The sequence below is a fragment of the Clytia hemisphaerica genome, unplaced genomic scaffold (genome assembly GCF_902728285.1).
Source record: "Clytia hemisphaerica strain Z4C2 unplaced genomic scaffold, Clytia hemisphaerica genome assembly, whole genome shotgun sequence".
NCBI lineage: Eukaryota > Metazoa > Cnidaria > Hydrozoa > Leptothecata > Clytiidae > Clytia > Clytia hemisphaerica.
In genome coordinates, this window is record NW_027103625.1 from 145,321 (window position 1) to 169,739 (window position 24,419).

Consider the following 24,419-nt stretch of genomic DNA (forward strand, 5'->3'; position numbering starts at 1 on the left):
AACTTTCAGAAAAACTAAACTGTACCGAGACACGCTGGTAGATTCGATCATATCAATCATCTGAAGGCTGAATATAATCATTCGTATTAAGTCCCTTTGGATTTTTCGCGAATGCGAGATGCTCATTCGCTTAAGAAAACATTTTGTAGATATGAAAAATGATTAGACAGATAGATATGTTGTCTTTTAGTCCGTTCAGTTCAGCTGCCTGAGGACTGGTCATCTCATCATCCTGTCTTGTCGTCATGCACTTAATCACTGTACACCTAACAACTTAAAGCTCATGTTTGACTAACAAATCAAATGTGATAGTTTGGAGTAGATTTAGTTTATTGGTGGGTAGGCAGGTAAGAAATAATTTTTCTTTTTTGTTGGTCTGCCACCACACGTTCAATTAATTTCTGCTCTCTCATATTTTGATCAATCTTTCAAGTCTAGGAGGTAGACATTATAACATGAATCAATTCATGTTATGATGACCTTCTAGACTTGAAAGATAATTCAAGGACCGGGAAAATTAAGTCGAAATTATGTGGTCTCTATCAGTGCCGTCACAAAAAAAACAGCCATCATGTAAACACAAAGCTCAACATTCTCACAAAAGTTGTCTTTTTTATTTCCCAAACATTCGTCTGAAGCGTTCACTTCCACAATAATTTATGTAATTGCAATTTTGTTCAGTCCACAGTCGGCTTCAACATATACACGTGTTTTTATTTACGTGACCGAAGTGCCTACTAAAACAATCCGGGAGGGGGGGTAAGTGACGAAGCAAACACAACAGATTATTCGTAAGGTAAAGAAATATCTTTTGGCATTGACAATCAAATATGATATAATATATTATATTTCCTTAATTCAAAAATCAAAAATTCATTTTTCATTTGCAAATAAAGATCGTTTTAATTTCCGATCTCGGAACGTGCAAAACGCCCGTCCGCCCTTACGCCCAATATTCACCCAATCAACTTAAATTCGCTTTCATTGTCCTTTGACTCTCAAAAAATAGTATTTAAAAATTATGAAATTATGATAATTACAAAAAACAAAAAGTTTCATACTTCATTAGGGAAATATTCAATAAATTCCTAGTTTCAATTTTCAGTGGGCGTTTTTCTAGGGCTTTGTTTATCGCGCAATTTTTGTGTCACACAAACTTTCTCGTCCGTTCGTAATAATTATGCATTGCCAAATTTGGTTCTCCATTGTCAAGTCAGGATCGATCGTGACATCACCTAAGCATAAAAAAGAAAGGGTTTCGTCAGTTTTATGCATTATATTAATTTGCGAGATATTCTATTCGCCGCGCGAGCGCACTTTTTACGTAGACTTAGTCGGAATACTTTCTTTTACTCGCGGGATTGATGTTAACTTTTCATCTTCGTTATTTTTAAAATGAAGCACAACCGAAAAAAAACCAAACTTCAGAAAGTTGCGTATTTCCAGTGAGTAAACGATTCTGACAATTAACAAAATTGATGATGATGATTTTTTTCCGTCAGGCAAATGTCTCGTATTGGGGGTTTCTATTTCTATTATAATGTTTTGAAGCGCTTCTGTGCGATCGAAATATCGCTGTTTGTGACGCACTGTCTATCTCACTGCTGTTATGGTGTCGATTCCAGCCAAGCCATATTTTATCATTCTACAGAAATCCCCGCTTGAAAAATCAAAACATTGATACGTGGTCGAATCTACTAAACTTTGCCGAATTAAAACGCGCGAAAATATCATATGACATATGACCACGGCTTCCGTTTAGTCCGATCATGATTCTGATCACGTGATATAGCTTGATGTTTTGACTTTTTTAAACCAATGAAATCATTTGTTTATACCGCACTAAAGGCCTTTCTAGATTACCGCGCAAATAAAACCGGGGGTCAACATGAACTTTAAAGCCTGCTGCGGGAAAGGGAAATGGTTTTGAAGAGCCAAATATATACAGAAAGGTTTTAATATTATTCAGATATCAGGAAAACAAGTGACATTTACGTGGTTGATCTTTATAAAGTTTGATCTGACGGTTTGTTGTAAAGAATGTTGACCCCCGTGTTTGTTTTATAACCTTTATTTTTGGATTTGTGAGAAGACAAATGTTATTGTAAAAAAAAGTCATTTGGAAGTGTAATCATACCTAGCCTGGATATCCAAGCTCAAAATTTTAGAAAAAATAAGTTTTACCTCAGCCAGACAAAGTTCTAAAATTATAGAGCTTGGTTCACCTAGAAATCAGGTGAACCCCTGTTGACAGATTTTCCTGCATGAATCCCATGGCTACAAATAAATATATGCACATAATGACATGCATAATTTCAAGATGGTACCCCAGCAGTGATAAATCAATTTAGAATGGCAGCCTTGACCATAAAATATAGACAGTGTGGTGGAAAGTCTGTTAGACAGAAAGTGCAAAGTAAATTTTGGAGAAAAATTTTTTCAAAATATTCAACCCAAAACAGCAATACAAAATTGGCAAACAGAAAAGAAGAATTGAAGCAAAAGAAAGATATACCTTTAGTTCTTTACACGATGCAACCAAGTCATTAAGAAGATTAAAACAAGAATATCTAAGCAAGTAAATTGAAAAGAACACATCCAGAACATCTAAAAATTCCCATGTTTTGATCTTCACACTTCTTCCCTACCATTATTGTTATTTTTATTTGGATGCGTGGTCAAACACCCAAGGGAGATAATTAGATATTCTATTGTTATTTGCTTCGAAGAAGAAAAGTCAGGGAGATTTGCAAAGCAGCGTATGCGCCTTGCTGATCGCCCGCGCGGTCCACCTAAATATTTAGGCGAACACTTCAAGTCGGCTCGCATAATTTCTTATACGGGCGCCACCATTCAGATCTCTGATTCGCTTGGACCAACCAATCAGAATATCCGCATAATCATCCTCAGATGAGAATGCAGACGATCTAGGTAAACCAGACCGTAAACATAAGAAATATCAAAATCAAAAAAAAGTTTACGGGCTGGATATCCAGGCTAAATCATACCCTTTCTAGGGAACTGGACCAACATTTTTTAAGTCAGAATTCATTGCCAGTAATGCCGCAGCGTGGTTTGAAACCTTGTTATAGGTCTGGTGGAAAATGGATTTATTTCCGAATGTAAACATTACTGCAGCTAGAATATTTTCCTTATTTTGACAAACAAAAGGTTCAAGGTTTGTTTACTTTTTATTTTACTGCATTTCTCTGTCTTATTCTGCTGTAGTAGGCAATTGAAAACTCCTATTTTTTTGTTTTTGTCAGTGCTCGCTCGGCAGCCATTTTGAATTTTTTTATTTTGACGTCTGTACTCGGCAATTTCGTGACCTCTACAGAATCGACGATTTTGCCTGAGGGGAACAGCAGTGATCTACTACCTATCTATATATACCTATTTTGTTGCTTCTGCTTGAACAGCTCATCAGAGACGTTTTCGTCTCATCCAACTCGTTGAGTCCGTTGCTATGACATTTTACCTTGAGGCTGTTGGAGTCAGCTTGCCTAAGGGTGAAATAGTGGGCAAGCAGGTGGTTCGTCCGGAACAGTTGTGAAGAAGGTGTCTAAAAGTTTTTTTTGAATACTTCTCTGGCAGTCTAAGCTTAAACTCCTCTATATCACATCAGGATTAGAAACTACCTACAGTTAGTGCAAGTACATCGATTTGTGAAGTGTCTTTACGTCACATAGAACAATAGAAAATAGCAAAAGAACAAAGGAATTACCACCCATAGCCACCATTTTGCAACCATGGGGAATCACGATTTTACGGATATGGGAATCCTCATATCAAATAAAGCATCTTCTGAAAATTTCATTCTTCCCCATAAATGCGAAAATGAAAAACAAAGAAGCTTTCTTTTTCTAATTGTCTTTTTAATCTGCCATGAAGTGTTATAAAATTCCTTATATAATGACACGTTCTCCTACTAAGAGGTTTAAAAAACGACGTAGAAACAAGAAACTGTGAAAATTACCATAATTACTACGTCACAACCACTAAGCGCTGACTTTTAGTTTTAATGACTTGCTCTCATTCGTTTGGTTTCTGTAGAAAAAAGAAAGTCGTTATTGTGAACTCTTCACATGCTTTAAATGGAGGTATTTGTGCTGACTGACCTAGGCTAGTCCTACCTCTTATCTTTCCCCTTTAGCTTTACTCTTGGGTTCCAAATAAACGTGGGGTGGGGGTTCCAATCAGGGGTTGGTGTAATTTAAGATCTAACAATTTACGATGCACGATTTGCGATCCCTGCACAAAATAGTTAGATCGTGCATCTTAAATTACACCAACCCTCCAATCAGTCACGGAAATCCTTGAATTTGAACAGGGTTCAACATGCGGCTATTAGACCTTTTTTTAAAGAGGCACCCAAGTTGAATAATTATGTACTCCAGCATAAGAACAATGATACAGCCATGCATAATTTTTAAAATATGCATGATACAGTAATTATGCATGACTGTATCATTGTTTTTATGCTGGAGTACATAATTATTCAACATGGCTGCTGCCTCTTTAAAAAAAGGTCTATGCAACCGAAAACGAAAGTGACGAAAAAAACCCGTGCAAATACACTCGATCACTGTGACCCGTTGCATTCACACAAAGTGGAAAAATGTTACACTTGATTTTAAAAAAAAAGCACGGATCAAAATTTTAACCTGCAGACAAAAATTTTCCAAAAAGGCTAAAGAATCTTCTAAAGAGAAAATGAAAATGTCATTCGTCTTTGTTTTATGCCATTTTCATTTTAAAGTTGAGATTTGTTAATTTTCGCGCCTTTTGCCTTACACGTTCTAGCTCATTTGCACAGGGTCGGAAAAAATCGTTGAAACCGTTGAAAATGCACACTTTGTGCAAATGCAAGGATTTCCGTGACTGAATAAACAGGGGGTTTCCAATAAAGGGGGGTTCCAATAATAAAGGGGAAAATTTTCAAGATTTTAATTAACAGACAGTTCCATCAATATGCCAAAAACATTTTGTTCAACCACCTTCACTTCAAGATTGGCCACCATAGAATGAACTTCCTTTTCATAGGATGAACCATATTCATGTGGCTTTCAGCCTTGCACTCCATCACAGAGCCTATTGTGATATTTTACCAACTAGCCCAGACAAAAATTTTAAACCTTTATTATTTGAATGCATGCCTTTTTAATACTCAAATATAAAAAAATTAAAAAATTTTAACTTGGTCATTAGTCAAAAAAGTCATTAAAATTGATTAGCCTCTCCGATGGAGTGCAAGGCTGAAAGCCACATAAATATGGTTCATCCTATAAAAGGAAGTTCATTCTATCATGAGTTTTCTTGGTGTTGAGAAATAAGCCTACTGACTGACAGGCTGTTTCCACTCTCAGTTAAAAGATCTTGAGCTTTGGCGATGTTTGACTCTATTAAGGTGATATCATCGGCGAAATCTAGGAAACTGAGGAATTGCAGAGGGTGTCTTACACTCCATTGTTGTTTGAGAAAAATTCTTTCAGAACCAACAATTGAGGTACGCATAGCATGTCAAGGCATATAATAAATAGATACAGTGAGAGGATCTCCTTGAAGGGCTCCAGTTACTATTTTGAAAAGGTCAGTATCCACACTGTCAGGTGTGGAAACTATACACGATGTGTCTCTGTACATTGTCCAAGAGGTCCTATAAATTCAATCAATCTTTGTCCTTTTTTCTTGAGATTTCATTGTTAGTTTTTTCTGAATTTTTGTACAAAGATGTAATTTAGTAATGTCTAAAATATGACTGAGTCCGATTTTTGAGAAAAAAATTTTTCCTGCTGAAAATGACGGTAATATGCCAGAAATCACTGGTTTTCGTTTTATACCTTTGTTTTTTCAAAGAAAAACATTATTTATAAGAATGCCCATGATTAAGCATTGTTCAATTTTGAATGAAACTGCGCTACCTTGAATCTTGAATCTAGGTACGTAAGGTGGCTTTATTTTGGAGTGTCGTGTGCAGGTTTTGAACTTCAAAAGGCAGAAATGAACCCTCACACATTTTTCAAAATCCATGTTTAATTCAAAAAAGGCCTAAGTCTACTCTGCAAGATTAACTAAGTTGTACCTATTATGTACAAAAATATCTACTTTCCAAAAGAATGCCTTTTTATAGCATACATACAACTTATAACTATGGCTTTCAGAAAACATTTACTTTGTTTGAAGTTTAACCATCAAAAATGGTTTCAGAATCAAGGAAAAACTTTTATTGCAATTTTTTCAAAATGACCAAAATGGACTGAGGCCCCTTTTGAATTAAGGTAGCAAACTGATTTTTGTAGCCGGAACTTGCTAAAAATCACCGTAAGAGCTGAAGATCACTTAGGAAACCGTTTGGTCGTCCGTTTTTTTTTTCACGATCTTTTCCATTATCGCTTTAAACTACAGTCGACTTTCCTCAACTCAAACCTCCTCAACTCGATTCTCTCCATAAACTCAATTCTTAAAAAACAATTTTAATTTTTCTTTTTAATAATTCTCTCCATAAACTCAATCCATAAAAAACAATTTTAATTTTTCGATTTCATAACGAACAGTTACTGATTATCCAGCACTCCTATAAGATTATATTCAATGACAGATGTTGTCCATTTCTCCTTCTCAAATAACTCTTTGACAAGTAAGAGTTAGTCAAAACAGGTCATTGAGGCCTTAAAAATTTATATTTTCATTTTCAATTCAAAGAAGATTAGAATCAAAGATATTATTTGAAAAGATGAAGAAAGCTGTTACAACTCTACGACTGGCTTATTATGGTTGTCCAAATCGACCATTTTTTCATATAGTTGCTACTCGCAGAAGAGTTGCACGGAACCGAGGCTACTATGAACAAGTTGGTACATATGACCCTATGCCTAACGATCGAAATGAAAAATTAGTAGCACTCAATATGGACAGAATTAAATACTGGTTAAGCCAAGGTTGTTCTACATCTAGACCGGTAACTAAACTATTAGGACTTGCTGGTATATTCCCTATTGATGAAAGAACATTAAATAAAGCTGATTTGAATCGACAGAAATTGGTGAAATCTGAGAAAGCAGCTGAGGATGAAGTAGCACAGTAAATGATAATTTTTCTGGTTTGATATTTTTTGTCGAAGAAAGGTCAATGTCAAATGTTAAGAAATGAAAATACAAGCGACTGTTTTCCTGAGAAGATTAACTCACTAAAAACTTATCAAAACAATAAAACATTGGAATTTGTGTGGAATGACTAAGAACCTTTGCAAAGGAAGCATTTAAGAATAGAAAGTTGCCAGCAGCAATTGTTTTGGTTTTTTTGAGATTGTACATTTTATATTATTAGATAGCATTTTTGTATTAAATTTATTACCTGTTTTTATTGCCGTTGAGCTTAATAGAAGAAACTATTTTAATTCCAGGTGAGAATTTGGTGCTCTGTTTGTTTAAATCTAACCCCTTTAATAAAACAAGACATTATGCTTATTTTACGACCCCAAAGGGAAATCTAAGAATCAAGTCTGTGAAATGGTATAGCTTTCTTGTTCTCCTATTCTGCTTTTTATAGTTTTGCCCCCCTGAAATTAATTTTCCTTTTTTTTCTCAGGTAAATACAAAATATATGAAAATAATTTAAAAAGAAATCGTACAGCATGGACTAGATAATATTTATATTTTATTATTCAAACACAAAAAATGGACCACTCAAGACTAATGGATCAATCCCGACCTCAATCATCAGCCAGTAATTTCGTCCTTTCTGAACTGGAATGGAACGATTTCTCTGACACCAGAAGAGATCCTCCTAAATCAGACTGTATCTATCGTATTGGTCCTGCACCCAGGGAAGATGTCAGTGGTGGAACAGAGAGCTCCCCAATTGGTACCCTGGACTCAGACCTCGAGGAAGGCTTCACAAGCAAGAAATCTAAGAAAGCTGCTGCGAGTCGTGCACTTATTATCTATTTCGCTAAGATGGCACGTAAAGGGAGTACGGAGAGAATCGATTATCGTTTCTTGGACTCGCTCTTCAAAGGAGGGGCAAACGTGAACGTGACTGATAAACATGGGCAAACAGTCCTTCACGAAGTGGCACGCAACTGGAACACAGATTTGGCTAAATATTTTCTCGGGCGTGGGGCAGATATCAATAAGGGTGATAATTGGGCTCGAACGCCCCTTCATTTGTCATCAGCTGTTAATCACGTTGAAATGGTGGAATTCTTGATTAATAATGGAGGTCAGTATTAACTTTTTCAATTTATTTTATTGTTAAGTTGTTGTTTTTAGGCCAGAACGATTGTTTTGTTTCATCGGTGTTATCATATTCTGCTTCTCTGAACTGTCTTCATTGGTATATTGCAAGGAATACACAAACACTAATTCTATTCTGAACATGTTCTGAGCAAATCCATATATTGTATAAACTTTATCATACCTTGGACTAGAATTAAAGCGCACTTTTATATCATTTTCGTATCCTCTTGTATTCATGTTCATACGATTTTCTTTCATCTTAGCGCATGTGCACGCCAAAACAAACGGTGAATTACAAAGTCCAATTCATTATGCGGCCAAATACAATGCAGTTGGCTCACTGAAAATCTTGTTGCAGTTGAAAGCTAAGATGAATGACCGTGACTACAAGCAACGAACTCCACTTTTCATTGCTGCTGAGATGGGTGAGAAAGATTTGTTTTTAATGAAGACATCACTTTCCAATCAAACTATAATGTTAGTCCACCGGGTTATTCATAAAAATCTTTGGATAGCTCTCGATGTCTTGGGGTCGAGCAAATGTTCCGAAGTTTAATACAAATTTTGAAAATTTGCGCCATAACTTATTAGATTTGCCACATACAAGTCCCCTACTATTGAGCTTCGAAAGTTAGAATTCTATTTCTGTTATGTTAAAAAAAGAGCATTTACTTAAGTATTGACTTTAGCGTGGTTTGCATGATACGGTACCTTGAAGCATCTTGAATCTTTGTTAAATTTTTCTATAGAGGAAAGAATGTTTTCCGTGATGAATTTTTTCTCTTTTAGTGATTTGCCGTTTCTACAATAGAGTTTCCCGAATCCTTTATAACTAGCCAATTCCCTTTTTTAACTCGAACACGTTTTCCGGCCCCTTCAGTTAGCACCTATTAACAGTGATGAATCAAAGAATTCGAATTAAATTGAACTCAAGATCGTTTTCCTTTCAGCACGCGAAGAAGCGGCACGTTACTTGGTCGATTACGGTGTTCCCGTCGGTACGTTCGACGACACGGGAATGTCTACGATCGCTCACATGGTGGAAAAGATGCCGCACATCGCCGTCGACGCGCTAGATCAATTTATGGTCGATGACACTGCATTCCGAAAGAGTTTTTTCTACTTGAATTACATGGAATATGACCCCATAAGGTACGTTTAAGAACAGCTTACACCTCTACAGTTCACTCTCTCTAATTCGATCTTCAAAGGACCTAACATATTATTCGAATAAGAGAAAGATTCGAATTACTCTCTAGCTCTACCAATATTTTAGTTCAAATTACAGAAAATTCAAATAATGGAAGTTCAAATTGCAGAGAGTTGACTATTTTAATCTTCAGGAGGCCAAGAGTTTTCAACCAATTAGAGGAAGGTTAAAATAATAGGCAGAGTTTCATAAGACTTTACAGAAAAAAATGAATAAAAGATTTAAATTGGAGATTACCCTTTCTGTAAACAGCTTTCTCCCGAACAAAATTTTTAGATTATTCATGTTTGATATATAATTTTAATGGGTGACCTCAAAATGACTGGGTTCTGGGATCAAGATCAGAGCAGTGACGTCCGCAAAGCTATCAGGATCTGCTTGGAGAATATGTCCACCGTAGCCACTTGCTTGATTATCCGTTTATCACATGTTTTATCTTTTGATTTCTCCAGGTACAGAGAAGAAAGCCAAACACATGACGAATTTGGAGTCCCGTTGGTGGTCGATAAAAAAGAAGCTAAAAAGAGGAAACGCAAAAAGCAAGATCAATGTACAACCACGCCTCTAAAGGTCTGATTTTTCATTTTTTTATAGTAAACTCGGTATGTACTTCTGTATGTTCTCACCGAAAATCCCCAGCAGAAACATCGAAATGTGGGTGTTTTGAGAATTTCTAGAACTCTATTTATACCGTTATATCTAATTACAGCCCGGATAGATATAGTCCACTGGAATCATTTACACCTTTATTTTGACTACTTGAGGCTTTTTCCAAACCAAGGTTAAAAACAGATCTTTTTTGCGTCGTCATGAATCATACAAAGTATGATCTGACTATATGCTATAACTTGAATCCGTAGTCAATTTTCCATTTCTTTATAATCCAGCTGGCCGTTCAATTGGAAGAATTCGATATCATCATGCATCCAGTCATGCAGCGACTGATCAAAGAGAAATGGAACAAATTTGGGCGCTTTGGGGCCATCATAGCGGCCAGTATACATCTTATATACATCATGATATGGACCATGCTTGCTATCTTCATACCGCGAGACGGCAACTATTACGGTGGCTCAGAAAAGTATTGGAGAATTCCTTTAGAATTGATGGGAGTTTTGATGACTCTATATTTCATATTAACGGTATGTACTTCACCTGACTTCACAAACTTTTTGTTGTTGACTGTTTAATGGAAAATAAAGGGAGCCCTAGTTTTGAAACAAATTTTAGGCAAGTCTTTAGCTCCTAGCCCACACAGAATTCTTATTAATACACCTTACTTTTTGATTAAAGTATCGTACCTTTCCCATGAAATCAGGATACCGTGAGGGCTGAATTAAGGGGGAGTTGAAATTAGAGAGGCTGAAAATGCTTTTTTAGGACTCGTTTCGAGTCTATTCGAAAGAATTCCTGGAAAAAGTTTAAATAAAGTTTTTCACTTACTGAAATTTAGACTTTGTAAGGTTTTTCTTTATTTATTTCCAGCAAATTTGGGATCGTAAGATCAAATTTAAAGACCAAAAAACTTTTCGATTGTGGCGTACCCGTCAACTGAATCGCGACATGGATTTTTGTCATCCGCGTTGGTCGCAAGAAAAAACATTCCTCGAAAGCGAAATGAAAGCCGTGCGCACGCGCAAACAAGGCCTTCTATCGGACCCTTGGAATGTGTTCGATTTCTTAACATACGCTGCCGTATCGACCGTCATTGTCACAAGATTGGCATCATTTTTTATAAAGAAAAATGCACTGAGTGATGAAATCCACTTAAAAGCTTATACAGCAACTTTGATTTCCATGTGGCTACATTTCATGAAATCATGCCGACCGTTCACAACGTTGGGCCCTTTTATCACCATGTTAGGGCACGTCATGAAGGACACGATTACTTTCGCTTTCTTGTTCGTTGAATTCTTTGTACCCTACACTGTCAGCTTTTGGATTTTATTTGGTGGTAAGTTCTTTTCACTATAGCTTTCTTTAATTGGATTCGGATTGCATTTTGAATTTCCGCCTGAAAATGATCTGGTGAAATCAATTGAAATTGCTGACTACAGTAGTGAAAATGAATCCACGATAACTTTCACATCACAAAAAAGCTATATCCTTTTTCCTATGGAAAGTTAAGGTTGTTAAATTTGTTTATTAACAAATATCACACTATGGTCGACATTTTATTTATCGGCCTCAAGACATTGAAAGAAAGCCCTAGTAACCCTAATTCTTCCTTTTGTCATGCATGACTATTTTTGGTTTCTTTGACTTCAGGTACACATAACGCAAGGACGGTAATGAAACACAACCTGGCAAACCCTGGGGACGATGAAGTTGAAACAGTAGACTGGGAGGAATTCCATAACACTGTCTTCTCTGTGTGGCAAGTTATGTTAAACGTCGATTTCAATTGGGACGCGCTTGTCGTGGTTGATAGGCTTATGGCACAGGTCAGTAGTAGTTTTAAATCAATTAAATAAAATGCGGCGATAATGTTTGTTCTTGATATTATTCCATACAATAGTTTATGTTTGTAACTCTTCGTGCATCTTTCAATTTTTGTTAATTTCAATTTCATCAACTTGGCTGAAATTTTTACAAACAATGGGAAATGGGAAAACATCTTTGGTGCACAATGGCAAAATTCTGAGTCAATTTGATAAGTCTTTTAGCAATATACGCTTAAAGTTGCTTTCGACCGGAACGCGATTTTTTCCGAAATCATTTTAGGGACTATTACTCTTGTTTATCATTTCCTTTCTTTCATTCAAGATATTTCCATGAAATTACTTTCAGGTATTGGTTGGTACGTTCTTTGCGTTTGCCACAGTGTTATGTCTGAATCTCTACATCGCTTTACTGTCTGAAACATTCAACCGGGTGTACCAAAACGCCACCGCCAACGCCTCCCTACTGCAGGCAAACACCATCTTACAACTTGAAAGTATTTTATCAAAGAAAAAGAAAGCTGTTGTTTTTAAGCATATCCAAGAGGAGTGTGGTCCATTGGTTAGTTATTTCCTTGTATATTTTTATTACAGCGGAGTCTTCATAACTCGAACCTCTAGAGCTCGAATGTCTCCTTAACCCAAACAAGATTTATGGACCTTAACTCGAAATTTCCATAGTTCGAACAAATTTGTGTTCTTGGTGAGTTATAGAGACTCCATATATTTACCTTCTCAGGTTTATAAAGGCTTCTACTCATCATCTAACGAAAAGGTTTCTTGTAGAAGTATATCTATAGAGATCTGGCATTCAGACTACTGTTTAAACACAATAAGGGGTCCGCTTCAAAGAAATTGTTATGGGCCCGAATAAAGTTAAATGTGTAATGTCTGGCTTCGCCTGTTTCTTGAAGCACTTCAATACAATAACTTCAAATTTATTTTTGAATTGGGCCCAAGCTACTTCTATGCAGAAAGTAGTACAATCCTTTACAGGTACATTAGGACTTTACTAGACAGGAAAAGTTGCTTGTTGATGAATTTTTTTAGCCAAATTTTTTCTTGGCGAATTGTTAACCGAAAAAGTCAAAAACTATTACTACCTAACCAAGGTCTGAATCAAAGACCTCTGCAAATTGAAACCAGTACAAAAGCGTCCCCAGCTTGAACGGCAAGAAGGAAAATTTCTTGGTACAAAACGATCTTAATTTATGTATACATAACAACAATCTTTTTAATGAATGAAAGAAAGGGGGCTTTTGTACTGGTTTCAATTTGCAGAGGTCTTTGATTCAGACCTTGGTTAGGTAGTAATAGTTTTTGACTTTTTCGGTTAAAATTCGCCAAGAAAAAATTTGGCTAAAAAAATTCGTCAACAAGCAACTTTTCGTCACTTTTTGTCGGAGATTTCTTCAACCGATACATAAGGTGCAAACAATCTTCATATTGTCTTCTTTAACAGGTAGCACCACAAGCTGAGGACCCTGCCGGTGTGACAGATGAAGAATTATGGGATAAAGTGATCCGTTTAATCCACTTACGTTTCGACCAGTTGGCTGATTACGTCAAAAGTACGGCCAACCCGAAATCCGATTGCGAGATAGAGCACATGAAGAAAGTTCGTAAGTATGAACAGGACAAGGAGATGTTTGGCGTTTATCAAATTCTTATGCAACGCGATAAAGAGATTCATCAAATGAGGCTTGATATTTTCGAGCTCAAACGCATGTTTTTGGAATATTATGGCCATCCGGAAATGATTGGTAACCGCCCGCAATATAAACCGCCTCCAAAATGTAACATTCAAATGCCAACGCCCGTGCCGAAATATCAACCGCCTGCACCTCAACCAAAACAAAACCCTCTACCGCCTTCTTCAAGCCGCCCTGGAAGTAGTGGCGTTGGACAACACCCGCAGAACGATTCATTTAGCAAGCGGCGTAATAATGAGATCTTTAGAAGTATAATGGAAAGCAAGAGTCAAGAGGGTTTGAACGTACTCGCAGATGGTGACGATCCCAACCTTGATGATGATTTTGATTTGTCTGGAAGTTGGGAGAATATTCCACCAACAGAGTTCAGTTGTGGAAGTGATGGTGGAAGTGGCGGTGGCGGTAGTGGTGGTGGTGGGAGTTAAAAAGTGGGTGGTTTGGGTATGTGATTAGCTATCCATGAATTCATGATAATGCATCCCTGCAATGGATGTTTTGAAAGTGAGGTGATGTGATGGTTGACATTGCAATGGTGTATTTTCTGTATAGCGATTAAATTACCTGTTTTAAACCATGAAGAGATTATGGACGTATTTTTAACAGTTTGGCTTAGGATCTCCATCGGTAAGGGTTACTTTCTATATATGTGCACAATAAGTTCAAATTCTCAAATTTAAGTTTTCCTGTCACCGAAAAACTTCGAAGCTTTTGAGATTTTAGATTTCTCTTTAATTGTGAAATAAATCATTATAAATTTAAGCGAGATATCTTTTGTACTTTAAGAAATTACTAAGCCAATGAGAATAAAAAGTTTTTATTTGTCGAAAAAAAAAAAGTTTACGAACAATGAAATAGATCACTCATAGACCATCCTATCGTCTACACAAGATCACTAAAAAAGGGAATAGTTTAGGAGGCGGGAAAAGTTTGTGAACGGGTAGTTAGCCCCTGAAGCCCTGACTCTACTGCGCATATATTATTCTTGCGTTTAATGACCTTCTAAACGGATGATAGCATCGTCCAGGTAACTCAATTCTCAATTTGGAATTTTCGGCATATCTGGCATGTTAGCCCTTTTCAATAGACTTAGTAATTTATTTCTTAGATCTCATGTACACATTTTTTAGTATGCACCTAACATCCAATTTTTCTTAAATATTTTCTTATATCATCCACTACTTTATTATTTTCCTACTATATTTTTATGTGTATTATTTTGAATATCAACATTATTTTAAAATGCTTTTTTAGTAAAACTTTCGAAACAAAACCGGAGATAGCTACAGTTATAGCTCTGGTAACCGTTGAACAAGCTTAAAGCACGCCACCTAGTCCTTTAGGCTTTACAGAAATCTGTTTTATAGGTATTTAGTCCGGCGGCGATCCAGGATCACCCTTACAATTAGTAAATATGGGTTTTTATTTTATTTTCCCATCATATGGTTCCTTGGGACCCCAAAACCGGTTTTTGCCAAGCTGGCAAAGCTGGGGAAAATTTTTTATGGGGGCTTGAAGGGGGTAGGGTCATTTTAGCCTGGGGGTCCTTAGAAAGTCGATTTTTGAAGTTCTCATTTAGCTAAAACTGATTGTGCCATCAGATAGAGCTTGAAGAGTAGATCTCCAAAATGGGGTCATTTGACCATTCTGACTCAGCAGAAAAGGGCAAAAAACGTTGAAAAACGCTGAGTCAGCAAAATTTCAAACTCAAATATCTCACGATCTAGCCTAGGAAACCCTGTAAATGACCCCTCTAATCGATAGTACTCTTCGAGACGCATCTGTTAAAAGTGGTATCTTTCGCTAGAAATTCTCTCAAAAATGCTGACGTCAGCATAAAAAATTGCAATTTTGGAGACGTATCAGCCAATTCCGGGAGACTAAGTCCGCCAAATGTGACAAATGACCCCATTTTGGAGATCTACTCTTCAAGCTCTATCTGATGGCACAATCAGTTTTAGCTAAATGAGAACTTCAAAAATCGACTTTCTAAGGACCCCCAGGCTAAAATGACCCTACCCCCTTCAAGCCCCCATAAAAAATTTTCCCCAGCTTTGCCAGCTTGGCAAAAACCGGTTTTGGGATCCCAAGGGACCATATGATAGGAAAATAAAATAAAAACCCATATTTACTAATTGTAAGGGTTGATGCAAAAAAAGCCCTTTTCGCCGCCGGACTAATTTAAGTGTAATAAGAAGTAATAAACCGACATTCCTGTCAATGTGTCGAGACCCTTATCTCAACTTTAGAACGCCTTTATTAATATCCATTGTTTTCTTTCTTTTCTAAACAATGTATTTTATGTTATCATCCAATCAGATTTCTTCAATAAAAAACGCCTTATACTTTTCAACCAATCAAATATCAGCGCACTTGTGTCTGTTTTATTTTTGGGTAAAAACATTCGAATTTTTTATTTTTAGATGAAACATGAAAATAGACAACATGTGCAAACAATATTGGGAGTAAACAGAAAACGAAAAACATGCGAGACTTGTTGACCATATTGTTTTGCTTGTGCATGCGTTTCATTTGGATTCGAAAATGAATGAAGCTCAATCATCAAGTCTAAGAAAGAGGTAACTTTGAACTTATTTTTGTTAGTGTGACAGTTTGTCAGAAAGTCTATATACAACTTTCCCCGCAAAAAATAAATATATAAACACACTCGTCACTGTATTCTCCGCATTGGCCTTTATCTCCGTTTTGAAATTTAGCCTACCTCCTATATTGAGTCAAAAACAAACAGTTTTGCGTTCCTTCGTCTTTTTTTGCTCGTTTGAGGCAAAACTTAGAGTGTACACCCCTGTCTCACAGCCTTGGTGAACTTCTTCCCACAGTGGGGATAAAATTTCTATTGAAATCCCGATGGGTTCAAAAATTCTATTGTGATGGTTTTGGTGTGAAATTGAATAAATTCAATTTTAAATGAGATGAATAATTTTCCAGTGGGGTTGAAATTCTAGAGTATTTTTCCCAGCGGGTTAACAAATTTTGGCCAAATTTTCGAGTGGGTTTGGGGTGCCAACGGGTCTGTAACACACATATGGTATTGTTTATTATCTTGTAGACTAAAACTGACTAAGAGACATCGTTAGACATAAAATATATTTTTAATTCCAGTTAATTCATGGTGCTTTTATAGGAAAGCAACAAAAAAAAACCGGGTGTATGCCATTAATATTGAATTTAAACAGTAAAACTAGTTGCGTCTGGGCTATTCTGGTTGCTTCCGTTCCGTATAAAACATTGAGTCTGGAATAATTGAAATTTGAAAATAATACTGAGAAATATTGGATTGAGTTTATTTACAAGTGATCAACAATCTTTATATGTACAATTTCTTTTCAAAGATGGTTTTTGATCCAACGAGCATCGATCTGACACCTGCATCGTACGCCTATCCACACATGTCACACAACGCGTTTGTTTTGCGTCCGAACATTTCTTCAACTTTGCATTATAACGACACTAAGGAAATGAGGTATGATTATTTATTCTTCATCCAACTTGATCATTTAAGAATCCAACTCTTTCTTCCTGGATTGCTCCACTTACCCTTGATCCTTCTCTTAATTGCTGAGCATCAAGCATAGAGGCATCAAGTACCATTTTGGGAATCTTTGGTATCACCCGGCTAGGTGTTGAACCCACAACCACTGTACTACGGTCGGTTAGTCTCTAAAGGTTGTGTATTTTTAAGGGACACCTAACCGGCATCACTCAAGCAAAAAAATTGAAATTTTATGAAATTCCCTGAAAATTTTGCTTTCTCTTTGTAGTTACAGTCTTCAAATTCGAAAACACGCGGGAAATTTGTTCGAGTTATAGTAAAACTTGTTTATAGGGTTTTACTAATCTTAAAGCCACTGATCAACCTGGAAGTTATTCGAGTTAAGGATACATTCGAGCTATAGAGGTTCGAGTTTGTAAACTCTACTGTACTTACCTTTCCCCAACTGCCTACTACCCATACAGCACATGGTGGACTGCAGATTCTTTCTTGGATCGGCTTTGGGCGTTTCTTTTCACAGTGGCGGTGCAAGGTTTCTTCTCCGCCCTCTTTTTGACAAATCACCGTTCTCGTTTGTATTCCATCACAGGTAGTCGATGAACACTAGAGAGAGGCAAAGGTTGTGTATAAGGTTTTGATTTTCAAAAGCCACTTTTAAAGGGGAAAGATAGTCCTCAGTCCCTGAGCCCGCTTTTTTATGATTTTTCTCACGAGAAGGTTTTACCACGTACATCCAGTAAAATAAAAATGTGGGGCATAAAGAATCTCTAAAGAATAATACATGATTTACTTTACTTTCCTACAAAACATACAGTTAAAATACTTTAATACAAAAGCGAAGCTCAATCAATTACCTCACTCCAATTTCCGATCTTCCAATCAGCTATTACCGGACATTCTTTATTTCCACATAATATCGATCCGATTGGTTTTTCGTCTGCCGGACATTTAGAGTCATCTAACATTTTCAGTTCGGTCCGTGAAATACACATGACAGGCCTTGATCTAACGCCCCGTCCACACGTTGTTGTGCACTGTCCAAACTCTTCGGATTTAAACCAATAGCCTTCGTATTGTTTCAAGGCTTGTGGTCTATTGAGGAAGAAAATCAAATATCATAACCTAACTATTGATTAAGACACAAGACTAAAGCTAAAATGCGGCTTATGGTATTATAGTATTATAGAGTTATCGGTGTTTTAAAGATTCTTTCATATCACGAATGTTAGCCTCGGACTCTAGAAATTGAGTTTTCTAGTGACTGATTCAAACTGGCTTAGATTTCTAGGCTATGCTCAGTAGTTAAAGTCAAAGATCATAACGATCAATTCTATGTGAAGTAGATTTGGCTCATGGTGGTCAATGGCTACTATTTAAGATCTTTTCTATTTTGAGCATATCAAAAACTTTTCATTATAAAATAAAAAAGTGAAAGTTTGCTTCCTCGAAGTTACCTTAGTATCGAAGCTTGGCAATGAATTCCATAGTTACAGGCTTTCTCTAAATGAAATTTTGTGTATTCAGTGCAAAATCTTTCATTGACAAACTTCTCTTGAAGAATATCAAAACAACCGAATACTGCTTTCTTCGAACCTGGAAGTCAAAGATGAGTGAATTTTGCTTACTCTCGGGCACCTAATAGCCAGGGGGCTGGAATAAGCGCGGGGGGGGGGGGTGTTGGAAAAAATCTCGAAACTTAAGCGGGGAGTTGGAATAAAAATTTCCTGGGTGGAAGTTTTTTGAAAAGGAGGCTGATACAGCAGAATTAGGACAAAAGAGGGAATTTTCAAAAACATTTTCCCACAAATTAATAAGCGGGGGGTTGGAATAAGAATGTCATGGGTAAACGATTTCCGAAAAAATAATTAGCGGGGGGAGAACGCTTATTAGGTACCCGAGAGTAATGTTTAAAGACCTAGCATTTATCAAAAAAGCAGGCTGAGTAGATATTCTTCTAGCCTATATTAGATGTCACCCTCCGTCTTTTCTACCCAATCAACGTATATTCCAATTTGCAACTTTTTCTAGTGTTTTGAGCTCAGGTTTTCGGGCTCTAAACATTCGATTTTTTGACGTCACTTTAAACTTTTGAAGCTCTTGGTAGAGAAAATTGAATTTGCGTCGATACACTTGAAAGGCTTCGTTTTTTAAAAAATCATTTAAGTGGAATTCACCAAAAAACGAGACGAAAATTCCGGTTTTTTGCGACGTGCTCGTTAATATTCTTCAAAGTTCGATTTAATTTGCCTTTAATCAAAGGTATACAATAGGTGTAGCCTCGATTTACCTAATTACTTTATTTTAAAGGTATAGAATTTTAAGATTTCGTAAGGTACTTGTTGTTCCGAATTTGATATTTTATGAACTTATTTTACTGACCTCCTTGGCATGTTCTTGAGCAAGGTGTCCAGGACTGAAGTTTCCACAAATGTTGACTCCATACAGAAGTGGTGAAAGGGATTAGAAACACTTCGATAATCAACAAACTCCTTGAAAGCTAGAAATGTGTAAATATCAATTCTGTGAACATAAGTTGTAACAGATTGGCAATAAGACAACCTTATTAAAAGCCTTTGGGTTGATCAGACGTGATATTTTGAGAAAAAGTTTGTTAAAGTTTTATTACTTTTTTGAAATCACATTCGTCTTTCAATTGTTTTTTAGAGGTGAAAAAATTTCGTATAGTAAGTGCTGCACGTCTTAAAGGGGTGGTAGAACTTCCAATAGAATCTTTTAGGGGTCTCTCTGGGTCGGTCTACCAAGCGCCACCCGGGTCTCTCTGTTATTAATGTGCTGAAATGTTTTCAAAGATAGAATAAATCAAACCTTTTACCTTCCGAAACATAGTTTTATCGATTTTACTTCTAGCTTTGATGAAAATTGAATTTTCTTTATCCTCAAAATTTTTAGTATCATCAATAAAAAATGACCACATTTTATCCTGTGAAAATTTACCACTTACCCCCTGATTTTAACAGTCTTTTTGATGATTCTCTAGTTGTTAGCTTTACTTTTCAGGGGGGTTTATTCAATTTCAATGGCTGATATTTATTACACCGCATAGGTTTTGAAACGTAAATGTTTTTAAATAACTTTTTTATTACATCTGTCATCAAGTCGAGTTTCAGCTGATTTTTATTCTCAAAACATTTTTTTCTGCTTTAAGCGTCATATGAATCAATTCGGCACAATTCCTTTTTTTGGTCCATTGAACCGCTAAAATAAAGCCATGCCGATCCGTAAAGATTGGTTTTGTGACCCAGATTTTTCTTGTAAAGAAGTCCCGGGGGGGGGGTACTTAGGCAAAAATGGATGCTGGGTATGTACAGATAAGGGTCGGTTTTTTTCGCCTTTCAAAGTCTCTCTAACGGGTTGCCAAAACCAGAAAGTTTTCAATTAGTCTCTCTAAGGGTCGGTTTTCGGAGGTTCCGTCCGCGCATACCCTCATTCACCTAGATTTGAGTTTGAAAGTATCTCTCTCTCTCTGGGTTCTGGTCACCAAATTTTCGAATTTTCCTTTTCTTATTAGCTGGAATAAAGGCTGTTAGATTTTTAACAGGGTTGAAAAGAATTCTTACAAAATATATAGCTCAAATATAGTAGAAAATAGCAAAAACGTCAGGCATTTACAGGCATATCTTTCGATTGAACAAATATTCCTTGAAAGATTCTCTGCTTTGATTGTCTAAGACACTTCTTTCCGGATGGGGGTAAAAATAAAGGACCAAAACTCGATGGGGATTGATATTCCCATATGTTTTTTTATGGCTGGGGATTTAAATTCCATTGTTTTCGAGGCAGAAAATTCAGTGGGGATGGAAAAAATAGCAAAGCATTTTGCAGTGATTTTCTTATTTGATAATTTTCAGCGTGGACAAAACTTTGAGTACAATTTTCACCGGGGACGATATTTTGACCAACTGTTCCAGTGGGAAGGGGTCCCAGTTGGTCTATGGAAAAGGGGGTATTCTAAGGTAGCAGATTAACTGACGTAAAAATTGTAATCTTAGCAGGATTGTAAAAGGAGATTTTTTTTCAATTTTCATCTTCGTTTTTTAAAAAATTTAAACAATATACACCTTTTTCGACCGAAGTCGCGCGGTCAGGCGTGTGCCATTTTATTATATTTAATTTACCACCCTAAACTTGATCCGATCCTTTTTTAAACTTTTTCTATTGTCTTTAGGTGCGAAAAAAGACTGGGACGGTTTTAGGGTGGTTAAACGGACAAAATAATGCCCGCGCTGGAATTGGCGGCTACGGAAAGGTGTATTCTCACAATTAGCGAGCACCTCACCAAAAACCGGGATTTTTCATTCCGTTTCTTGGTGAGTTCCACTTCGATGATTTTCCAAAAATAGAAGACTTTCAAATGTATTGACGAAAATTCTATTTTTTGCTACTGCAGGAGCTTCAAAAGTTTAAAGTGACGTCAAAAAAAAGTTTCTTAGTGGAATAGGCGTTAATTGCGTTGGAAAAACGCGAGTGACGTCTAGTATTAGCCTATACTAGACGCCACCCGCGTTTTTTTATGCAATTAACGTCTATTCCACTTTGCGACTTTTTTTAATGTTTTGAGCCCGGGTTTTCGGGCTCTAAACATTCGATTTTTTGACGTCACTTTTAATTTTCGAAGCTCCTGCAGTAGCAAAATAGTCGAATTTGCGTCTGGCTTCTATTTTTCGAAAATCGTCCAAGTGGAACTCACTAAGAAACGAGATGAAAAATCCCGGTTTTTAGTGAGATGCTCGCTAGTCTAGTATAGGTTAACTCACGGTTATCTTTTCTAATTAAAATTCAAAGGGTATATTCGCATACGTATTTACTGACAGCTAATTTGACAGCTAATTTGAAATAAACCCCACACACTCCCATAGAAATCTGATTATGACATAAAATTTTTATCAATGAATTTCTTTTGTTCTGTAAAACGTGATCACAAAAAGCAACTACAGTATGGTATTAAGTATATTAGTAACAATTAAAAAATCATATCGTGTTAAATTTTCCACTATTTTTTTCTTTTAAAACAAGGCAACTAAGACAAATCAAAAGACGCTCAAGATTAGCAGATTAATAACAAATTTCTCCTTATAAATTTCTACTCGTCTTCAATTTTGATTTCGATGAATAGGCAATCATCTTTGACGAAGCCTTCATCAACTAACCGATCAATCTCAATAAACTTCGGTAATCCATGTGGCAAATTCATGTCATTGATTGGTTTCTTAAAACACGGTGAATCTGCATCAGGGGTGATACATTCCACCAAATCATTGCAACGGTCTTGCTGGTTTATCAAACTGAGTTGAATTTTCTTTTGAAAAGGCCACGTTTGGATATTATCATATTCAGACTTCATCAGTATGAAATATAACGACAAATAATCTCTTGCTCCGAGTCCATCACCGTCTGGATGGAGCCTTAAACAGTACTTGTATCCATATTTATCCGTGAAGCAGGGTGCACTGTGTAAGGCTTTAGTTACACCTGATTTAGCTTCTGTAAATCTTCGTTTCAAGCTATCAATTTTCCAAACAAAATGACCATTCGTCGTGCCACATTCAAAGAGTTTGAATTGTAATTTTAATTGGTTATTTTCTGATTGGAGCCGTTTGATTTTACTCTCAAGCGCCTTGATTCGTACTTCTTGTCCTTGATCTGTTGGGCTTCCTACACTCATAATCTTTGGAGACATATGGAATTAGTTCACAGTTGAGCCAGTGGGCCAGTGTTTGCTTCAGAATGATCTACGTGTAGAGGGAAAAATCCGTATTAAAGGAGATGTTTTTTCAACATGTGATGAACATATGACATCGTGTGTCATTTTTGGCGTTCTTAAGCATATGAGGAAAATATAGAAATTGCTTTTAGGGTTTTCGTTTCGTATCGTACGTTTAATGTGTTTAAGTAAGGATAGCAAAATAATCTAGGGAAAAAATAATTACTTGCTTGTTTTCGACACACCTATGGAGATCAGGTTATATAAAGCTAGGAGAAGTCTATTATCTCTAGCCTTGAATGGAAATAGATTTATAGCGATGATACAGGCTATAGGTAAAAGACCGATTCTATTTAAAAGCACATCAAAAGGTTAGTGATCGTCATGGAATATTAATAAAAACGCTTATGAATGTATTTTATTGTTGTGGGAAAATACCACCAACATATCAACAAATTTTTAGGAAAAATTACTCTAAATTGATTATCCTTCAAAAATTAGATCGAAAATATATGCAGATGGAATCACTATTTGATAACCAATAGTGATTGTGCGAAAAAACAAAGTACCGATTATTGCCTATGTACTTTTTTGATCACTATAAAAGGCCTATAAGCAGATATAGAATGCATGGAAATTACGTGCTCGATTGGATAAGCAGCGTTCATTTAATAGGTGATGTTAGGATCGTTAGATTATTTCGACAGGTGGACTAGCTGTGTCGAATCAGAATTTGGATATGAAATCATGTTGGAAAAAAACTATTTGCAGGGTTTTAAGCGCCCAGACTGACCACGCGCAACCGATATTGAAAAATCCCAAATATTTCCATCAGAATTCAAAGTATTTCTAAAATTTGCATCACTGTTATATTATGGTCACATTTTTTTCATTCAAAACGAAAAGGAAAAAAATGCATTACAATTATGATCACATTCTTGGCGAGTTTTCTACAGTCATCATTGGAAAAGAAAAACAAATGCATATACTGTACCTCGTTTGATTCCCTCAGCAGTTTCTAGCAAAGTCTTTTTCGTGGAATGGTAATGTTATTTCATTACATTGCACTATTTTTATAGAGGACAATGGGAAATTCCCTATTGTTATCAGGGAATTCTCGAGTTCTTTTGAGTATATTTATAATGAGGGTTTTCCTTAACACTGAATTATTCATTTTATTTGTTATGATTAAAAGATCTGTTTGTTTGGGAAAGTCCCCTTGTCAAAGGGGAATAACCTAGAGGGGAAATATCTACTGAACACAAAAATGTTTACAATGATAAGTTAACCTTTCCAACCTCACAGTATGCAAAATGCTACATAAAATCATGGACATATAAAAGACTCTTTTATATGTCCACGATAAAATGTTAAGCGTGTGGCGATTTTCTGTTTTCTTTTTAATTCTATGTGCGTAGCTCATTTTGGACTATGTAGTGAATATAAAAGACAGCCAAGTCACCAACAATCCATCCCCTTCTAATTCTATTTTGACCCAGCGTCTCGAATAGTAGAGCGTCGTTTATGAGATTTTCTCATTGACGGCGACTTTCAATATTATCGAATAAGGGAGTGTATCGAATAAT

General features: G+C 36.3%; 2 protein-coding genes and 1 long non-coding RNA gene across 3 annotated transcripts; 1 reads left to right on the forward strand and 2 right to left on the reverse strand.

The window, feature by feature from the left end:
* The first annotated feature begins 226 nt into the window (after positions 1-226).
* On the forward strand, positions 227-14,850 carry LOC136802464 (transient receptor potential cation channel subfamily A member 1 homolog). The gene is made up of 10 exons (XM_067059195.1): positions 227-347; positions 7,588-8,220; positions 8,501-8,662; positions 9,188-9,389; positions 9,900-10,017; positions 10,335-10,589; positions 10,933-11,401; positions 11,716-11,891; positions 12,238-12,450; positions 13,351-14,850. The coding sequence occupies exons 2-10, from the start codon at positions 7,677-7,679 to the stop codon at positions 14,023-14,025; spliced, it is 2,814 nt and encodes a 937-aa protein (XP_066915296.1). The 5' UTR covers positions 227-347; positions 7,588-7,676; the 3' UTR covers positions 14,026-14,850.
* A 2,031-nt stretch (positions 14,851-16,881) lies between these two features.
* LOC136802467 (A disintegrin and metalloproteinase with thrombospondin motifs 10-like) lies at positions 16,882-20,007 on the reverse strand. Its single transcript, XM_067059199.1, has 6 exons — positions 19,945-20,007; positions 19,491-19,608; positions 18,566-18,704; positions 17,966-18,203; positions 17,547-17,714; positions 16,882-17,068 (listed from the first exon to the last, which is right to left on the reverse strand). The coding sequence occupies exons 1-6, from the start codon at positions 19,954-19,956 to the stop codon at positions 16,916-16,918; spliced, it is 828 nt and encodes a 275-aa protein (XP_066915300.1). The 5' UTR covers positions 19,957-20,007; the 3' UTR covers positions 16,882-16,915.
* A 2,103-nt stretch (positions 20,008-22,110) lies between these two features.
* LOC136802468 (uncharacterized) lies at positions 22,111-23,881 on the reverse strand. The gene is made up of 2 exons (XR_010846012.1): positions 23,828-23,881; positions 22,111-22,861 (listed from the first exon to the last, which is right to left on the reverse strand). It is a non-coding gene; the product is annotated as an uncharacterized lncRNA (long non-coding RNA).
* Positions 23,882-24,419: the final 538 nt, after the last annotated feature.

Coding starts and splice junctions, on each gene's coding strand:
- LOC136802464 (XM_067059195.1), top strand. CDS start 7,677: ATGGACCACTCAAGACTAATGGATCAATCCCGACCTCAATCATCAGCC. Junction 11,402..11,715: donor CTTTTGGATTTTATTTGGTG/GTAAGTTCTTTT, acceptor CTTTGACTTCAG/GTACACATAACGCAAGGACG. Junction 11,892..12,237: donor TTGATAGGCTTATGGCACAG/GTCAGTAGTAGT, acceptor AATTACTTTCAG/GTATTGGTTGGTACGTTCTT.
- LOC136802467 (XM_067059199.1), bottom strand. Junction 18,705..19,490: donor CTCAAGAACATGCCAAGGAG/GTCAGTAAAATA, acceptor TTTGACTTCCAG/GTTCGAAGAAAGCAGTATTC. Junction 17,069..17,546: donor TAGTAGGCAGTTGGGGAAAG/GTAAGTACAGTA, acceptor TCATTTCCTTAG/TGTCGTTATAATGCAAAGTT.